This window comes from Varroa destructor, unplaced genomic scaffold (genome assembly GCF_002443255.2).
Source record: "Varroa destructor unplaced genomic scaffold, Vdes_3.0 BEIS01000006.1, whole genome shotgun sequence".
Taxonomy (NCBI): Eukaryota; Metazoa; Arthropoda; class Arachnida; order Mesostigmata; family Varroidae; genus Varroa; species Varroa destructor.
The window spans coordinates 11,971,925-11,992,667 of record NW_019211459.1 but is presented as its reverse complement, the minus strand read 5'-3'; the positions used below and the strand labels follow the sequence as shown (position 1 = coordinate 11,992,667).

At 40.5% G+C, this 20,743-nt stretch overlaps 2 protein-coding genes across 17 annotated transcripts in view; one reads left to right on the top strand and one right to left on the bottom strand.

The window, feature by feature from the left end:
• The window catches only part of LOC111252878 (solute carrier family 2, facilitated glucose transporter member 1-like), a 54,864-nt gene that overhangs the window by 22,467 nt on the left and 11,654 nt on the right, over positions 1-20,743 (top strand). Inside the window, exons 1-2 of one of the 12 annotated variants that reach the window (XM_022811463.2) lie at positions 15,064-15,187; positions 16,113-16,239. The exons of 6 other annotated variants lie outside the window; for them this stretch is intronic. In XM_022811463.2, coding sequence (XP_022667198.1) covers positions 16,117-16,239 — 123 coding nt within the window. In that variant the 5' untranslated portion in view covers positions 15,064-15,187; positions 16,113-16,116. Of the gene's footprint in view, positions 1-15,063; positions 15,188-15,225; positions 15,367-15,780; positions 16,240-20,743 lie in introns of those variants that run through there. 5 more of the 12 variants (XM_086992345.1, XM_022811462.2, XM_086992348.1 and 2 more) reach the window with 5 other exon arrangements.
• The window catches only part of LOC111252877 (uncharacterized), a 67,818-nt gene continuing 48,406 nt past the window's right edge, over positions 1,332-20,743 (bottom strand). For 3 of the 5 annotated variants that reach the window (XR_015329816.1, XR_015329819.1, XR_015329820.1), the window contains exon 10: positions 18,064-19,182. The gene's annotated coding sequence lies outside the window, so the exon portion shown is untranslated. Of the gene's footprint in view, positions 2,799-8,319; positions 8,897-18,063; positions 19,183-20,743 lie in introns of those variants that run through there. The other 2 variants (XR_015329817.1, XR_015329818.1) reach the window with 2 other exon arrangements.

Sequence of the window (20,743 nt, the reverse complement as noted above, 5' to 3'; positions counted from 1 at the left end):
CACATTGCCTGTCATTCCAGTAGCTATTTGCGAAGGCACAATGTCGCTCAGTCTCCAGACTAAGCATATTCAGAGCCGTAAATTATAAAAACGAATTTGGTTAAGTGCCAAAGCACTTACACACTAGGTCTATTTGTTTTCGTTTAAGTATGTCCTTAATATATAGTTTTATCGTACCATTACGATAAATAGCACTCGTGCTTGATCAAGCTATGGCGTAACCATATATCGACCGTAAAATCTTCGTCCATTCAGCTCATGCATGTTTTGCAAGTATTCACAGTATAGTTACGAAACTCCTTGAGGAGCAAGAGAACGAAGAGCGACGAGTTTGAGTGCCATGGGCCATGGCCTGTGTCAATGTTTCCTGATCAGGCATAGTTAACTTTGTAGAATGCATGCATGCTTTTGGGGTACAGGTGCTTTTCCACCTGTTTACGTATTTGTTTGACAACATTTAGGATGGGACTCAAGTCCTCGCCAGCGATCTTCACGACATCGTTCTTTTTATGTACGAGAACCGCGACCATTAAGTCTGTTTGGCAATTAAATGATTTTTCACTTGTTTACTTCTGTCAGCCTACTGGGATAGCCATAGGCCGATTTTACCTTAGACATCAACCGATTATATCGAGTTCTGTACATTGGGCGAGACATGCGCATTTCTGAATAAACAACGCTATCTCTCACTCTTACAACATAGCCATATTGATTTGTACATACTGTCTGTAGCTGAGATTCAATGCACCGAGAACAGGCATCTGTTTTAGGTACAACAGTATATATAATTTTTGCGTGTGGCGTGTTTCCGCACCCCAATTCGTAAAGCAGTATCATCACATGATTTACGTAATTGGCTACCTTGCCCACAACCGCGAACGAGCATATTTCGCAATTTTAATATAAAATTAATAAAAAAAATGTAATATAAAATAAAATACTTTTTATTTTGTAATTTATTTTCAAAAAATACGATATAATTTCTGCGATTGCTTATTAATTCAACTATTTGTCTTTAAAATGTTTAATAATACGAATGTATTTATTTTAGTCTTTGTGTCAACGTATAATATTTGAAAACCAAAAAATTGCTGAGGAAATTTATCTTATATAATTTGAATTATCAAAATGCATATTCTGGATAAAATTTTAACACAAGTATATGCCTAATTATAAAGTAAAAAGCAGTTTTATCAACTACATCTTTATAAACGCAATAATGAAAAATAAGTTTTACTATTTGGTATATTTTCACTGTATACTAGAAAAGAAAAATCTAAGATTGATTTAACTTCGTTATGAACACTACAGAATAGTAAATGTATCAAAAATAAATTTAATAATTGGTTTATTTATTTTTCAATTTTTAACTCAACTATTTGCAAAAAAAAACATTTTCTCTATTTATTATTTTATTTTAACAGGAACTCACTCCTGGCCTTCACACACAGGGTGTGGGCAGATTGAACGGGCACTGATGATTACGTTGTTCCCTTGACGGCCGCTAGCTGCTTAAGATGATGAATGGTGACAATTGTGAATGGAACAGGCAGATAAGCCCAACGATAGAAATCCCACAGTGGCTCTTGAGCCCCCTAGAATCCTATTTGAAGCAAGCAATTGTTGACGGTGGAATCACTGTCGAATCCATTTGCGTTTGCCACTAGCCAATCAGAAACATACAGAATGACGGAAAACTGATTCGTTTAATTGAGTTTTTGTTGTCGTCGTCGTCGTCGACTAAACAGGGGCAACGACGACAGCGCGCAGGGCAAAAAAAAAATAAACCATTTCATTTAACCTAATCTCTCTTAATTTATTTGCCGCGTGTGGCATGTAGTGCGCTTCCGCACTCCAGCCCGCGCCGTTGAATCAATTAAGGTGACAAGACAGAATTGTATTAATATGATATTTTATTGGATGGAAATGATTGTCAGATTATACTCGAACATTACCCGTAAACAAGTAAGATTTAAAAATTACATGTAGTATAGGTTTAGTAGATGTATTCAGTCTGCTTTGCCTTAATGCGGTTAAACAAGGTTTCCTTACAACGAGTAATCTAGCTCCACTTCAAATAAAGTTCAAGAACTTTACCTTTGTCTTATACCAAGAGCAAATAGTAAAAGTAATTTGTGCTCCTCTGGCGGAAGTACTAGCCGATCTAAACCATTTTACGTTCATTTTGCTATAGTTCACTTTAGACGTTTTTGGTTTATCCGCACGTTTATAAAGCTTTACTTCGGCCTAAACGATCTATCGTTCGTAGAGGTCGTGTTAAGAACTTGCAAAACATATTGAATTTCGGTCTTCGTACTCGGGACTGAAGGGTACATAGATTATTTACCATTCTTTTTACAGATTATTCTTTTGTACGAGAGTGCAATTTATCCAGCATGTATACAACCGCGTTTGAAGAATCCGTATAGTATGCAGATCCCCTATCATCAGGATGTCTTAGGGGCACGTGACTTTCAAATTAAACTACACTCTACGAAGTTAGAATAGATTGGCTCCGAGCAGGTACGCAACAATTACGTTTGTCCCTGCGCGCTAATATCACGAGTCCGCGGTGCCTGAGCTCTTACTGTTGCTGTTGACATATACCATGTTAGCGGCCTACTTCCGTCACTTCGATGCGGAGTACGAGTACGGGGCCTTATGTGTCCTACGATCCTAAACAAAACAGGTGTCCTTTGCCAACGTGTTCCTGCTGTACGTCTTCCCTAAATCTACGTCCTATCGCTTCAAGTCCAAATTTCAGGAATGTATAGAAGTGGTTCAGATACGGCCAGTGGCTAAAAACAATTGGAATTATTTTAGCGATTAACTTAGTAGATCATGAGCAACGACTCCCGAGGACAGATGACCAGAAAAAAGGTTTCCCTTTCGAGATTAATGTTTTCGAAGCGAATCTTTAGGTCAAGCTATACTCATTTGCACAATACATTAATTGCTAGAGCAGGTGTTAGGGACTAGGAGCGTATAATCCCACCCCTTCGGTACTTTAAGCTTTTTCACTTGCCACGAAGCCAGGAGATAATATCGTTAAAATTCAAAACAGATCCACCCAGTTTTTCTCTGGTTTACTGATGTCCCATTTTAAAGTTGTTTTCTATTAAGCAAATTCTGTCTGGGGGTACCAGTACATTTCTTTAGCTGCCAGCGTAAATATTTAGTCTTTATAGCCGGTCAAATAATACCTACATTGAAGACCAATCGCATTGGGCAATATTTTCAAATACTTCTGGCTTCTGAAAGTGGCATTATTCTGTTTTATCATTTATTGCTAGTAAACTCTTTACTAATAGATAGCCATTTTCAAACAATTACAAACGAAGTAATATAACTGCAAGCATCAGTATTTTGTGGCACCACCTTTTCAATAGAGATAATTGCTTCGTTTTTTGCGGCTTGCTTCTGATACGGTGTTTCACTACTTCAGCTACGGATATATGGCGTTGGCATAGATTTTTTCTCACGGATATTTCGCACATTTGTAATTTCTTGTCCTTCTCGAACCCTTGATTTCATCGGTTTTCCAGATTTTCTCTACAGAGTTCGAGTCTGCCGAATTAGCAGGCTAAGGCAGCGCCTGCACATCATTAACAATGAGTACCCTAGAGATCTTCCGAGCTCTGTGACTAGACTCTGCATTGTAAGCGGAAATTTACAGGAAATGTACCTAAGGCAGCATCAAGCTCAACATATTTCTGCTACCTTACTATATCCTATAAGAACCGTGTTATCCCAGTGTCTTTGCCGGAAATAGCAGACCATATTATAGCTTTTGATGGATGTTTGATTTTCAGTACGACGCAATTTTCAGAAAATTATTCACCAACACGCTTGAGGGCATGATGGGCATTTTTTTTTTCCAAGAACATGAAAACAAGATTCGTCCGAGAAACAAATATTCCCTCCATTCTCAGCGACCCAATTTTTTTACTTGGTTTGCCCGATGAAGGCTGGTTTCTTTCATTTAGGCGTTCAGCCGATGGTTTTTTATTACAGGCCTATTCCCCATGAATCAAAGCCCTTTGAGCGGCGAGTCCATGGCCCTTTAATCTGCTCTGAGGAAGCGTATACGAAATGGAGTTCGTTACTAATCATTGTATGTCCTTTTCGATTTCTGTTACCAATTTTATGCGATGACAGCTGGAGGGTTTCTCTCAGTTTCCTGAACTGTACAGTCGCTGAAAAGCATCGACTATTTCAGCTTTGTTTTAGCGAAGCAATTTTTTCTTCCTCACTAACATTGGTTTCGTTGCTTATTTCAACACTTTACATATTGAAAGATGGAAATTATAACAAAACACTCAAGCCAGTCAAGTTTACCCAAACCCTATCACCTATCCAACGTCGACAACAGTCGCGCTCAATGGTGAAATAGAACGCGCCGACTGGTCAAAGTAACACAGAGTGGCGCGAAGTGTGAGTGTGGAACCCGCGAAAATTGTAATTTCTGTCATCGCTGAAACGCAATATAACTCTAAGTCCATTTAATTGTATGTATTGCAGCTACTTAAATTGGAATGAGTGCAACACCTTACTAATACGTTATAAGTTTATGGGTTGTTCATATACATCATAGCAACGACGAAACAGGTGCACCCTAAGAAACCACTGGGAAACTTAGGTAATTCTTCAGTATTAATAAAATACTATTTAATAAAATCTGCGTAGGTAACTTGTCGATATGGTGTCATCGTCTCGCGCTAAGGGAGCTTCGTGATGAACTTCTGTTAAAATTCCTAGTGAGCCGTCTGCTTTTTGTGTCGTGGCAACAGGCTGAATTATGTTTGGTTAGAAATACAGGCGGCTGAAGTATATTCGCTTAGCGATTACTTAACAAAAGAAAAATGAATCTTAATGCTGATACATACCGAGATGGCACCGAGCTTTTCCCTGGGGATACCACCTTAGCCCTCTGTTAGCTTGTGGTGATATTGCAACGGTGTTTTCCATTGGCAGATTCATATTGTTTTTATATTCGGCCACATCAGACAACAGTATCTGCCAAAACAGCGGACTAGACTAGTCAAACAAGTGAATTTTTCTATAGACAGTTCGATGCATATGAGTTCTTGAACATAGTAACAACGTTAAGAAGCATAAAATTACCAATCACGACACGCAGATACTGCAAATATTGTATCTCTGTTTCTAGACAACAAACACAACAAGTGATGGCCTGATGTCCCGTGCGCTGCAAACGATACGGTGATCGATACGTGCACAAGGCGTTCCGTGATTAAAATTCAGCTTTTTAGCTTGGCCTTAATTTTCCCATTAGTCAACATGCATCGAATAATGATACTCGCTGGTATTTTATTTCCGAGCGCCTGTCAATGTACGATAGCTGTGGGCGGTTGTTCACACATTAAACTTTGCAAATCAATTCTGCAAAAAATTAGTTGTCGCCTTTTTAAAGTCGTTACCAACAAACTTAGTACATAAAGAAACCTATCAAAAGAAGCTCTTTCGCTCCGACGCCGAGTTTCGACCCTAAGCCACCTGTAATGTTGCTAATCATTGAAGGAAGACACGTCACCACCGTACTTTTACCTATACATAATTTGACAATGTCGTTTATATGAGAGGCGACCCACATCATAACCCATGTTGCCATCACGTGCCACTCTCAGCGACTTCGTTGTACTGAAAACTTGATGTTCACATGTGTTTTTTTTTTTGCCTTTTTTGCCTTATCTTAGACCCTTTTTGATCGGTAGAATACGTTGAACTGGCTACGACAGATGAATTTGTACAGTCGTCAATGGGCCTTAACGTATCTGTTCCCAGTATGACGAACTACCCCAGACAAACTAGGCGGGAACTCTTTTTCTTTTCTTTCACCAACCTACTCTGGATAATAATATGTCTTTAGGGATGAACCGCCTAGAAAATGGCCTCTGACATTTTTTCGGTCTCAGGCATATCGTTACGTCACCGGGCCCCAAACGATGCGGTACCACTAGATTCGTAATGACGCTAAACAATTTTTACAACTTTGAATGAACGTGTAGTTTTTTGTATCCAATATATTATTCTATGTTGGAGCACTTCCAACAATTAACAGATTGTGTCCAAACAATTCCTCTCAAACAGTCCCAGGGTTTTAATTCAGTTTACACGAATAGTCACTATTCACGATACAGCCACATTTCCAATGATATATGTATCGTTCATCCAATTTTCGATCATCCCAGCGCTTAGAATTTCTGCTGCTCGAAACACGGAAATAAATGTAATGCCCTATTCGCGTGTGCGGCACACCAGCCGCCATCAATTAGCAGAAGTCGATTCCACCGTTAAACGATGTACGGACCCGCCTAGGAATAGCTTGCCAAGATGGTTGACCACTATACAGCATACGACGAACGGCAATAGTGTGCACATGACCTCTATGAACAGGGTATCCTTATGTCTCGTTCCGTGTATGCCTTTTTCAAAAAAGATGACGAAGTCGACAGCAAAGATTGACAGGCAGCTGCATGTTGCATAACTTGTTATATGACTATAATGTGTCCATTGTGTTTCACAGCAGATTTTTCGGGTGATGGTGACCCTCGCAATGGGTCAGTTGTCTAAACAAGCAACCGGTCGATTGTTATTATCGTGACCCGCCACCCTGGGCGTGTTTCTGGGTAAATCCCAACATAGGTACACAACTGTGCTGGTAAATAGCATTTTGTTGAATGTTGATAGTGTAATGATAAGATACCCGTTCCGATGAGAAAGTAAAGCACAACTTATTTGATGCGTTGGACTTGAATAAAAGCACAGCCGATAATTCTTGTATAGCGACAGTTGTACGGAAACAGGACTGTCATCTTTCCTTTGTATTAGTAATATAATAGTAGTAATAATAGTAGCAGAGCTCTAGACGGATGTTTGGGAAGGACAAAACTGTTTTGTTAGTTGTATTGATAGTCAAGTTCTCCATTCAACTTTGCATTGCTCGCCATTATGATGGACAAAATGTCATTACTAGGCTAATCGCGAAAACGTTTGCACGTTCAAATTTACAAAAAAAATTCTCCTTAGTCCAGCCAGGTTGTATTCCAGCCAGATACAATATTCTCACTCTAGGGCGTGATATGTGACCTGGAAAAACCATCCCTTGTAAAGATACTAGATAGATATATGTAAAAAAAAACAATTATTTCGGTTCTGGAAAAAAGCCAAACGTCAATGGTGTCACTCAGACAGGAAGAAAACGAAAGAAATAAAGAGAAGAAAGGATCGTAAGGTCCCACACGGTGCCATCCACATGTGCCAAGGGCAAGCAGATCGACTTGAATTTATCTTAGTTGTTTCTTTCGTTCTAAGTACACTTTCTACGAATCTACCCATTCCATTCCAGACCTAGCTTGATTCAAATATTTTTTCTCTGCTGCGAAAGGATTCACCCTTCTTTGTTAGGAAACAAGACCATTGCCCATGTTTCCTTTTGCAGTCGATAATCTTGATCACGCGTTTGATTACTGTTGCTGCATTTACTGCTGCCATTTATTCAGCAAGAGTTTATTGGGAGCTGCCAAGTTGCTTTGAATCGGTACGTCTAGGTCACGTCTGGTCAAATTTTATTTGAGGTCGCCTTTATTTGCTAGATAGCTATTTTCGGCCAACATTAGCGGCATCAATACCGACGTTATCGGTGTAAGCACTGATACAAAATTTGTGTATTTTCTAATTAGACGTTCTCTATTTGCTTCGAAAGCTTTTTAAAATTGGCCTAGGCTTTTAAATAATGGTTATTCCGAACTGGGATATTTTCAGCGATTCAATTATAACGACATTAGCTAAAATATAGTGCGCTTAAATATGTACGTATTTGATGCCTTTATAAAAATCCTAATTGCAAATATGTACTTGAAATTTTTTTCATACCCTCTCTCTATTAAACAGCTGTCTCAAATATGCTAGATGTATTATTTTCTGACCTGGTCATTGATTTATTACGTATTAGAAATCTCAACGCACTTCTTTAACGTATAGTATATATTAAATAGCCACTTGTGCTGTGGACCTAATCTCATTCCCCTATCCTTGACCCTTGAACTAGGTTCCTCTAACTCTATTTCTTTATTTTTTTCACTATTTATCGTTTAACTATTCTACCCGGCCCTAACAAAGGCCAGCAGGCATAATCTCTAAGGAAATAAGCACAGCACCTATAGTTGCGCAGCTTTGCTTCTACGATTTCCACGAGGGCCAACGTGCCTCAAACCATACCTAGGCCCTGAAGGTTCAACTCTCAATATACATACCGCTGTTAGGAATAAACTGTATTCCTATTCGGTGGTCACTTACTATTTCTGTCTTATTCTTATTGAAAGTTCCCTGCTGTCGTCTTCGCTTCCGTATTTAAGTCCCGAATCCTCTGCGTTGTGCGTTTCTAATCCCGCTTTCCGCGCGATCATTCCTTTATCGTGAACTCCTTCTGCGAAACATTCTTTCTGCCCAGCAGGATTTTTTAGCCCGACCCAGCATGGTGGCGGTTTGCGCAGTAGCTGCATCCACAGCAAGAGAGCAAAGACGCCTTTACGGTAGCCAGCAAGTAGTCTAATAGCTGATGGTAGTGTGCAGAACTAGGGGGAAGCAGGGCCGCCGTAGGTCAAAAGTTTGTAGGTTTCCATTTAGATGAGGGTGCACGTCTGTTGTGACGTTGTGTTGCTCGAGAACCGCCTCATGCTGTTATTGCCTTACAGGCTACGGTGCATTCAGGCATGAAGTTACTCGGCTAAGCGTGAATCCGTTCGCCGCGAAGACTCGCGCAATGACGTCAGTTGCCTCTTCGTTGACGGCAGCTTTCCATTGTGCCAAAGTGGGCAAGGGCAAAGCAAGCGGTCCTTACCACCCTTAACGATCGATCAGCCAACCTGAAAAACTTCCGTGACGATTCAAGTTAACGTTAGCGTCAAGCCACCATAGGCACGCTTTGGCCGAATGTTGTGCCTAAGCCATCGGCCTCCTGGCCGGTTATGGACGCTTACCGATGTAGCCCGTTCTAACATCGGGCAGTTATGATGTCTCGGTATGTTCTGGAACTGTTTGCTGGTACGACGAACGATTCTACTACCAATCTACTCGCTCCCTTTCTTTCTCAAACCGTCTCTAGGCAACTGTTGAGTATTTTTACAGAAAATACAAGATTTACCGGAAAGGACTTAAAAAAGAGTTAGTCAAAACAGAGAAGGACAGGGAATATCTATGGTCGTAACAATCTGCCCACACACTCGTCCAACCACCTAACCCATTTTCGATGTAGACGCATCACCCCCAAGCGTCCCCTTCAAGCAGCTATGGAGATTCCATAGCAGGTTTCACTTCGTAACACCCACTCGATCTCAACGACAAAAATGGTCTGCATTTTTGTTTGTTAACTTGCCATCACTTATTGCCATATTGTTCGCTTAGACGGACGGTCTACCCAACACTTCTAGCATGTTTCAACTTGTATGACAACAATGCAACAAAATTAAACTTTAATTAGTAGCTTTTGATTACAAGATATTAGAGAGTAAGAACTTTCTCTGGACAGCCGATTCGACCTTCGGCAGCTATCAGATGGCAACGGTAGTGAGAATATGAGAGCAGAGGTCCAAGTTGGGGTCAAGCTTCTAAAAATAGCTCACACAGTCGCGTATGTGACAGGAGCGCACGTGACAGGCGAAAGACGAAGCAGCTGGCGGTAGCAGTATTTTTAGAAAGAGAGGACGCGAATTGAGTGCGTGCCCCTTCTCCTTTTATAATTCCTTTCCCTTTGTACCCCGAAAACCCCCCAGGTTCTGAAGCCCCTCAAGTCTATTTTCCCTGCACCTGATGGGTCTGGGGCAGAAGCACTAACTAAATCGCAAATGGCACGTCAGTAGTTTTGCTGGCCCGTGGACGAGGTGACGCCGGATAGGGTCATTTTGGGATAAAATAGAATAGTAGTGGTTGTCTTTAGGATTTCAAATCCTAGACATGCTCGTAGAAAACGTGTGCTATTAATTAATTAAACGAAGCTATTAATTAGAAAATGTAGAATTTGTTAACGAGATTTTAGTTACAGTAGTTAATCGTCTCGTTCGTTTCGGTTGTGTTCCCTCATTATCAGCTTTGATAAACAAGGAAGTAGTATAATTAATTCGAATACAGGATAGGTGGGTGCAATACAGTATGACGTATGTACAAATTGGAAAAACAAATTATTGCTTGGTGAAAGTGGGGATTCTCTTTAAGGAAAAATAATTTCAGTTATTTTTCTGTATTTCTTCCTGTCTTACGTGTTCGAATCCTCAGGTTGGACTGTTTAAAGTTGGAGAAAGTAAAGGTTTCCGTAGGTTAACCTGCGGAAGGTCCAATACTGCTTCGAAATGCAGTCACTAATTCACTAAAGTGATTAGTACATGTATGCTGTCCATATTGTGACGACCCTCGAGTCTACATGGCAGAGGCCTGCAGAACAGCATCCTTTGTGCCGACGAATATGTATCGCGATTTAGCTCATGAGTTACAAGAGGAGTTAGGCGCGCGTCAGCGGTACTATTTGATTTACTGCAATTTCTTTTTACCTTGTGCTATCGAGAATAAGGCACTCCAAGACTCAATGTGAAGTATCACCTAGTCTTCAAATCGATAATAAATGTAACGCTTTAGCCGTGGTGAGGTGTAGACAATCGAGATTAAACATGGTGACGCGCGTTCAGTGCCAATCGACTCTAAGTTTTCTGTGGAAAGCTTGAGAACGCTGTCCCTCGACTACGCCAATAATTTTTAACTTGATGTTAGATAAAATTACTACTCAGGTTGACCTATAGAAAAGAAAGCAGACATGTAAATATTAAATATGCTCGTTCAGTTTCCTTCGGGCACATTTTTATTGTGCAATTGTTTTAGGCAATCCGCCGAACGAGCGTTCCTATAACCCAGAACAGATACTTATTTTGCCCCGTTATAATTAGTCTAATTTCGTATTATCATCTCCATCGCATCCTCTAGTATTAACGATTTGCTCGAAATCAACATCCAGTTACTAGTAAGAGTAGTTGCACGTTAATATTGGATAATCTCGAACAGGTACTCACTTGTGAGACCGAAACTTAATGTTTCGAAATAGTGGTGTCGAGTATATAACAGGCGGTTATCAAAAAAAACTACCGTTTGTCTTACCGGCTCATCGCATTATTCTAAGTAATGCCCATTTTAGCAACTTTCCGGTCACGTGAATATGTATACAAACATCGCATCCGCCGATAAGCATGCCTACTGAGTCATCACGTTCACTAGTGTTTGCATTTTATACATAGATTGTTGTACAAAGTTGTCCGTGACTCTGCTCACAGACAAACTAATATGAGGTGCAAAAAACAGACACACACAGATCAGCCTGCTAAATTATAATAAATTTATCTATATGTTGTCTTCTTTAATGGATTTGAATCGAATAAAACAAGTCACTGATTATTTATAAATGTGTTTCATAGCTGAATGCTAGTGTGATCATGAACGCTGTCTGTGCCATCCAGCTAAAAGTGTGGAGTGATTGGCAATTTCCGCTTCGTGTATGCGTGTTCATGGGGAAGAGCTGGCTGTGCAGTCAACGTATTCACCCGGCAACTCGAACTTATCGCAAAAGCGATGGCCGTACAAATAACAAAGTTCTCCAAGGGCAACCTTGTTTTGGATAAGTCGCTGGTCGTACTCCACCCTTGAAGCGTGTCGCGTCAACTGTCGTTTACAACGTTGTACTGATTATAGACGTAAGTCAAAGTCAGAGTGCGATTCTGCCGACGATCAAGGATCGGAAAGCATTCGCAGGTTGCAGTGAGTGCCCTAATTGGAGTATTATATTCTTTCATTACTTAGTTTTGAACAAAACTTACACTGTACATAAAAATATGGCAACAACTTAATTTTAGGCGTTTCTTTGTTTACTTTTAAAATGTTTTTACTGTTGTTTCGTCTTTTTTTTTTCGAATTTTCCCTCATCTTTTTGAATGGTTTCTTTTTGAAATTGAACTTCGCGGGCTAATGGAAAACTGCATTGTTTCGAAAAATGGCCGGCTAAGTATACGGGAATGCTAGTAGGGGATGATGATTCGAGCCACCGACGAGTCCAGCTAAACACACCTCGGGCCTGCAAAGTATGAGGGGATACATAGCCCGGCAGAGTTTATTTACAAAATAAACTTCATATTCTACAAGTAACCGTATGCAAACTCTACAAGTAAAAAAAAAACCGTAAATGGCCTCTGCGATTTTAAACATAGAAGAAAGTAAATTTTGTCCAAAAATAAGCTTTCCAACATCAGCTTTTCTTGTCGAGTCGAGCCCATGCATCCAAAGTAAGCAAAATGTTTGAAGCCGTTTTTAGGATTGTCGAAAAAAGCGTAACAAGTATAAAATATTTGTGAAATTTATGTTGATGGCTCCTTCCTTTCAAAAAAGCTGCTGATTTCTATATAAAATTTGAGAAAAATTAGAAATTACTTTTTGCATTATTTTGATTAATTTAGGGAACCTTACAATCTAATCCGTAAGGTGGATATTCCTTTTCGTCCGATAGCGGTCCTTCTCACACTCTAAGGAAGCCGCGTATAGGCTGACGACTACTCAAATTCTCAATATTGGACAATTAAGGAAAGCTACTATTTTATTGTTACTATTAGCTACTTTAATATTTGGATTATTTATTTAGTTTTCTATTTTTTCTTTTGCGAATATCTCGAATTATAAGTGGTATTTGCCAATATTCCAAACATAAATCTCCTGTTTTCTCACCCTGAGTTCAGGGTTCTGTTCTAAAAAAATAGACCTCTTTTAGTACGAGGGGCTGACGCATTGTTGCACCATAAGCTAAGTAGTCTATCAAAACGTGTACCAATTTATTTCAAACATCTCTATATGCACAAAGTGTGTGGAATAAATTGTAACACATTTCGGCTCTACATATTTGTATGCCTTTTTAACGTTTAACCTATTATTTAGCCCAAAAGGTGTGGCATGTCTGGGCATCATTATAAGCCATTAGTTGCTAGCCTTAAAATGAGATAATATAACCGAACGCTATTCCCGTATCGTAATAACACGTGCTGTATCGTTACCTAAACAGTTTCCCATATGCGTGACAAGTTTGCACGATTGTTCGTATAGTGCACGCGAACTCGAGGCGTATATAGCTTGATTTCAGCTCGAAGCTGGTCTCGAGAGGAATGGCATCGACTAGATTCAAGACGGAATATGTTTAGTGTCTCACTTCTCTGGCTATTTGGCAATTTGTCAAGTCTACTGCTACTATCTGAACTCAAGCGGCATGAAGCAGTGAACAAAGTTCCCATATCACCAAAGTTGAGTTAGTTCCGTACGATACACAGGCCTACCAATGTTAAGGGAGAATCAGAAAGAGACGGAGAGCGACCAGATCACAAGCAGTTCAGGCAGCTCCCGTTAGCCTCCCTTCATCCTGACAGAAGTCCTATAGCATCCGAGCTTCAAACCAACCCCTAGTAGCCCTACTCATTCTGTCAATGGTAACTTGTACCAGCGTCATCATGGCCAGCCCTGCCAAAGGACCTAACAGCATTGGTAAGGCTGTTTGATCTAGACGGCAGTTTCGAGACAGCATTAGTGACACTGGGGTTCCGAAATTTCCACAGCAGTCCGCAGCAGCAGCATCTCTGACGAAACGAGAGCTCACGTAGTGCCAAAGGTGCTGCTTGAGGCTGTCAGCAGGTCGTTAAGGCTAGAGGGTTACTATGGTGACCGTAACCGAAACGTACGCGTTCGAAACCCATGCTTAGACTGAGATCGGGCAGAAGCGAAGTAAACCAGCGGTCAGTCCCACGGGATGCAATGCTATGAAAAGGAACAACTTACCAAGTCGTTGCAAAGTAATGCCTGCTCTTATTCCCTCTATGCTACTCTGTCGAAGTAGCAGTATCTGATGGAAACCTTCAGTTGCCGCTGAAGTTTAAGCCTCGACCGATCTCGTTCCGTTGACGATGTCTCGATCTCAACTACAGCCTCAAACTTTACAGCCACCACAGCCTGCTACTCAGACCTGCCATTCGGTAATGTAGAAAAGAAAACCATTTGTGCCATTGACGTATCGCTGCTATAACGTCGACAACCACCGTTGAGTCTATGACTGTCTATCATAACGCTTGCGATAACTGCCCCCTGGCATGGCTTTTAAACGCTCAACTGAACCAGAATTTGCGACGCAACAAGTTAATCGTGTGTGTTTGTGAATAGCGCTCGGTCTTGCTGTCTCTGCCCTGTCTACGACCGATTAGTGTTGTCTGGCAACGTTGGAAGAAGACGTCGAACAAATGCGGTTTAGGCCCATTCCATGCCTAGATATATCTGTATGTATCTTGAATAGTATTTTCGTTGCTTTAAGAGTCACGATCGAAGCATCTTGTTGTCACTGACACATTCCGTTAAGCTGCTTCCAGAGCAAGCAAAAGTATTTGATTTATTTTAGTGTCGGGAAATATACGAATCGAAAATGTACCGTACTGCAATCGGTCAAGCGTGCCTATGGTTGACTAATTGACGAACACAACGATTACAGAAAAGCGAAGTCCCATACCGGCAATGTCTGTGGACGTGTCTTAAGTTACAACGTATTCGATCCGCTCGTGGACAGAAATCAATTCTTATCTATGCGCTTATCGTGACACACAGGAGAGCGATTCTGAACCGATTAAGTCAAATATTTTAGGTTTATCATTATAACGTGTGATTTAGGTTTGGGCAGAAACAATAATATTGCTGGCATTACTTTATTGGACAGACGTGCACCCAGCCCAATGTTTGTCTGCAATCTATCTATTAAAACACGGAGTGACTATATATCACAGTTAATATATGTCTACGAATAGTTAAGGTTTCGTGGCAAGAGCAAACTTGTTCAATTGGCTCCTGTTGGCATCGATAACTCAGTGTTGACTTTCCTTCGCTAGCTATAGTTCGCTTGTGTTATTAATACCAGTGTTCTAATATGTCTGTTTTTCCATTTGTCCTCCTTTCCAGACAGACGATGGCGCCCCCTCGATAGAGGTCCACTCCCCTAGTGATTAATATTATCAGTAGAAGTTCTGTTGCTGTTTTCTGTTGTTTCCGACGGGGGCAAAAAGCACAGCGATCGTTTTGTGCATGTCAGCACTTCTCGTGCCCATGCTAAACTACGGTGAGACCCAAAGCGGGCAAAAGTGGCGGACAGAATATTATTTCCATGCTATCGTGTATGTAGCGTGTGTTTGCGCGTCTACACAGGGTTCTGTTTTGTTTCGTCGAATCTTATCAGACGGCGGCAATTCGGAGAGAGCCAGTAACACGTGTTGCTTTCCGCCGTCGAAGTGACAGATAGTGCGTAATATTGTGTGGCCTATAACCTGATTGTCTTTGACAGCGGTTCCAACAGGGAGATAACAAAACTGAAGGCTAATGCGAAGAAGGCGAACAGGACAACAAAATGAGAAAACGATAAATAGTAGTTGGCCTGGTTGATTGGTTGATGTCGATCATTTGTTCGAGAAAAGTTATCCAACTTGTTATCCCTCTGCGTATCTGAGATACTAGCAATGATCGAGAATAAACAAGACACAGATTTTCTGTATGAGTCGAAAAAGAAAAACTATCTTAAGCCATCGTAAGAAAAAAAACAAGAGCGTAAAATACTCGAGAGAAAATTGCGTCTCAAGCGAGCGTACGGTACCGCACTCTTCCCCTATTTTCTTTCTTTCTTTCCATTATTAAGAACTCATATGTTTTAAAGGAGCTTGATTTCGGCCGTTTGATGAAACTTATTCTAACCTATCCGTGAGTTTGTACTGTCTTAAGAACTAATCTGCGGCGTACATGTTCTGGTCCCTTCCGTTGTTTATGCCAACGATAATAGTACTCTCAATGCCGGGAGTTGATGCTAAGGCTGCAAATAGGATAAAATCCTGTAAAGTACGTGCGTGTATACCAACAGCTTTTTCAATACAATTAGTAGAGTGAACTCTTGCTTAGTCCAGCTAATTGAAGCGCACTTATAAAGCAAATCTCATTAGCCTTCTGGCTAAAAAGATCAGTAACCGTGATCTTATTGTTATGCCATTGCGATATAGTTGTATGTCGAAGCTTGCCCATCAAGAAGCACCAAAAACTGTCAGTCTTGTGGATTATCATGTGGAAGATGAACCTACGAAGTTTAAAGAAGTTGCGAAACAACAAAAGGTTGCCTACAGATGCTGTGTAAGTTACCTGATAAAGTTACTTGATTATTTTTGCACTGATATGATATCCTCTTCGTGAGGAAGGCCGTTGCTTACGTTTGTCTCATCGTTTAGATATCTCGAAAACACATCGAATTCGTTTTACGACGGCCCTATGCGATACGAATGCGCTAACTTACTGGTTAGAAGCCATGCTACTCAAGGAGACTTTGTTAAATACACAGCTAATACCGTAACCAACGATATGTAAAGTAATCGTTGATCTAATTATACTATGTGTATATACAAGCTATTGTTGCTATTATATATATATATATATATATATATCGTTAGATAAAAACGTGAAATAGTATTTTTATCAATAGTAAAAGCAAGGTGCAAGTATCTCACTCAGTAGAATTGGGCAATTTGTGAGATAAGTCTAGCTTGTTCGCTATCGAAGTCTCTGCTATTACTGTAATCACAACATTCGCAGTCGACAATAAGGCCATCTTTGTGGCATCAGGGAGTACTTCATTCGGTTGATTTGTTTTTGTACAATTAGATATAATCGCTATTATGATATATAATTAAAATAATAGGGTAATGGTGCCACCGTGCTTCCGATAATTCAGCAAAGCCCGTTCGGCTTCGAATGTCTGCCTAATCTTCGAGATCTGCTTCCTCTACCGACATTTCCGTGCTAACTTTGACCGCCATAAAAGGGAAACACAAACTACGCTTGTTGACTAAATCACAAAATATAATTAGCTGTATTCATCATTACAGCTCATCCACAATTGGCCAGACGAGTAGTTCATATGGTGCTACCTTGAGATATAGAACCAGTTAATATAGAACATTATAAAATGTCTTTGTTTTTTTCCCTTAACGACTCTCCTCTAGATGTATTATTACAAGCGCCTCGCCGTCTCGTGTATAGATACACAGCGCGCGCACGAGCGGGAGCGAGAGAAAGATGCAAGATGGTGGCACGTACTCACCGCACCTCGAGTACTGCGTGGTACTTGATAAACTAGCACGCTTATTTAGAGAAAAATAAGTGTATTTTTGAACAGCACACAAAAGTCACCGTGCTTATATTCGGGACGACTGCAAATGTCGACTGAAGCAATGCTGGAGAGATAGTACTTACAGGACTAAATGCCCATGTGCGGGTCGCACATAGACTAAAACGTAGATACGACAGATGTGATGTCGAAACAGAGTTACAATGTGAGACGGATCTATAATAATCCAGCATCTTTACTGTACTGCTGCTTCGCCTATCGAAGCGATAACGTAACGATTTGATTTCAACACAATGATACCACTTTTACTAATCTACTGTTACCGAGTATCATTATGTCCGGGAAATCGTTCACCTTCTAAATGGCTATCAACCAGTCTAGCTAAGTTATCCAGCAGTACGCGTCGGTATGCGCCCGGCAACTCCGTCGATGTACGTTACCGAACAAAAATAGAATATGTGTAACTATACACGAACGATTGAATTCGAAATAGTTCTCTGCAAGGTGGAGAGCAGCCGTACAATTGATGGGGATGCTATAATGCCCACATAATTAGGGTAGCTCAAAATAAGCAACGAGGAGTCTTTGTCAGGTCATAATTATAACGCAAAAACAAACAATGTTCATAGAAAAACGAATACGAAACATTTACGTATGTTTGCAACACTGTGATTTTGCTTTCGAAACTACAAACTGCCTTGAGATATATAATAATTTCTTTTTCGTAACAACCTTTGTCGCGGACTTACTTCGAATTAAGGCCGCGTTTTACACGAATATACGATACATATACGTTGTACCGAAATTCACTAGTCTATAAAAGAAAAAAACTGTTCTCTTCAAGGAAATAACTATTTTTATTTTCTGCTATGTCTGATCATTATATTGTTTTTATCGATGAGAGCAATTTGCAGACAGGCAATATTCTTTCTCGCCATTCCACTGTCGTTATATTGCACTGTCTTTCTCTTGTTTCGGTCGTTAAGTAAACCAGACCAGCAGAAATGCTCCCTATTTTTCTGTTAGCATACACGCGATCAGCGCGGTAAGAACTGCCGCAGACGGAATCAACTGGACCGCAGACACACTGATCGGGCCACCTATATTCATAGGGACGTACTTCCATTCTTAGCATTCTCACTTTTCCAAATCATTGTAATCGACGTTATCTCAGGAAATCCAGTGCACGTAGTGCCTTTTTCCAGCTTTATCTATGCGGCTATTTATTCAAAGACTTCTAGCCACGGCGGCCACAGCAGGGAATACTTTCAGCCGGATTCCAGCATCGTATCCAAGCATGCTCATCATATCTATTGCTTATTTAGATTTCACTGTATCAGCGTCCGCGCGGGGCATCAAGCTTCCACTTTCCAAAAATTGCCGCGAGCGACTACATGCTGCTCGTGTGCACAGGAGTGCTACTGAACCGCGTGGCATTGAAAGAGCAGTGTCAATCCTCTGCGGTGCTGGTAACGAGGGTTCTCTACAATCGGAACCGACATCCGATGGATACTGCGCATCCGAGTAGCGAGAGACCGAATCAGAACACAGTAATTGGCACTGGGAAGTGCACGCATATGTGACGCTGCTGCCGTGTACGATAGTCGCGTATAGGGAAAAATGAATGAGCAAAAGTCTATTCGCTTCTGCTAGTGTGTGTGTGTGCTAAGGTGCTGGACGTTATTACATACATACATACATACATACATACATACATATACACATACATACATACATCGATTTGTATGATTCTTTATTTCAGTTTCGTTTTCGTAGGAATCATAAGCTCGATGAGCTTATCCATGTATGACTGCTACGTTCGCCTGAAGAGCTGGCATTATGTCGAAATGTACCCAGTTACGAATATCGTGCGAACATAACAGTCGATCGTAGAAGCCAATAGTGATGACTGGGACATTAGATTAGTCGAAGAGATCAGCAGCAAGCTTTGCCTGCAAATTAAGATCATTATCAAGTTAGTACGCTCACGCGTGAATATGTAACGGGAGTGTGTGCAACGTTGAAAGTCCTTCAGGTTCAACCTGGACCTACATCGCGCACGACAAGACGAGCATTGCTAATGGCTGAGAGATTCTGCCATCTGGGTTTACAAATGGCTCGTGGTAAATGTCGAAACAGGTTAAGTGCAGTGACCGTTTTGGAAAAAAACTTTTGTTAGATTTTGCGCGGTGCCCATTGGCACAGCGAAAGAAAGTTCGTTTTTGGAATGTCTGCTTTTATTAAAATAAACCGTAAGAACTCTACAATAGTAGGTCAATCGCTAGCTATGGTTGAGAGGTATGAGATCAATCTTGCTAAAGAATAAGTTGACACTATCTGTAGCTCTTTGTAATCAATACGTACAGACCCTTATTATTACCTACCTATTTCGAATGCTTGAGATACCACCTTGCCGGATAACAAATATCCACGAAAAAATACATGGTTTAAAGTTATATTTACCCACCCTTATAACTTCTGGGAATGGCAGCTTTCGTATGTTGATTCGTGGGTATTCGGAGCAATTCAGAACGTTCCAAATAAAGGGCGTCGCGATTGTAATGGTGTGTGTAACATTCAAAACCTGAATGTGCGTGTGGTAAAAGGGAAATTTGGATATAGAAAGCTATAGCGGAGTGTGGCGGGATCAAGTCAGTTAAGCCCAATATTAGAAGAGATCTCTCCACTATAAGAACCATGTTCGAATGGGTAAAAGTAAGTCTAATGATGCTCTTTGTCTAATTGAGACATATACAGATGACTGCGAAAGCATCCATTCTACTAGCCTAGTGTCGTTAAGTTTCTCTCGGCGTCGAAAAAGGATAAAAAAAAAATGTTTGGGTTATAGACTTTTCGAGGGCAAGACAAATGTCCTTTCAAAAATAGTAGCAACTAAAAAAAACTATTGTTTAAGCTACCATCTTCAAAGCAAATGATGAATCAGCTTTAAATAAGAACCTCAATCTAGTTACATTGATTTTTTTTAAATATAGCTGCGTTTTTGGCATCTCTAAGTTATTCCATTATGTTTAAAACGCTGGACTCATGATAACCAACGAAGATACCAATCTTGATTGACACTAGCTTTCATAAATATTATTGTGAAAACTTGCACTACATGCTTCGGTAATAGGATAGAATTCTCTTGCGGTAGAAGTTCATGAAAACAAAAAATTTTCGGAATATTCAAAGTGCCAAGGTTTACGTTTTCGTAGCGATGAAGTGCGCTGACAAGTATATGCTTCCTTGAAGGCTACCGTTGGTCGTTTGCGCCTATTTGAGCCGTCCTGCGTATATCGAAGAGATCGAATCTTACTCATTTAGGTATAGTGGAAATCACGAGGTCATTTAGAGCTTGTGCTCTCCCAATATCCAAGTATAACATCTCAAAATGACAAGTTCGTATCGATGTACTTTCCAAATGTAACCACATTTAAGGTTAGGCTATTACACACGTTTACCAGGAAACCCGAAGCACCAGACGCACGCGCGAATCGTAGCGCGACGGAAACG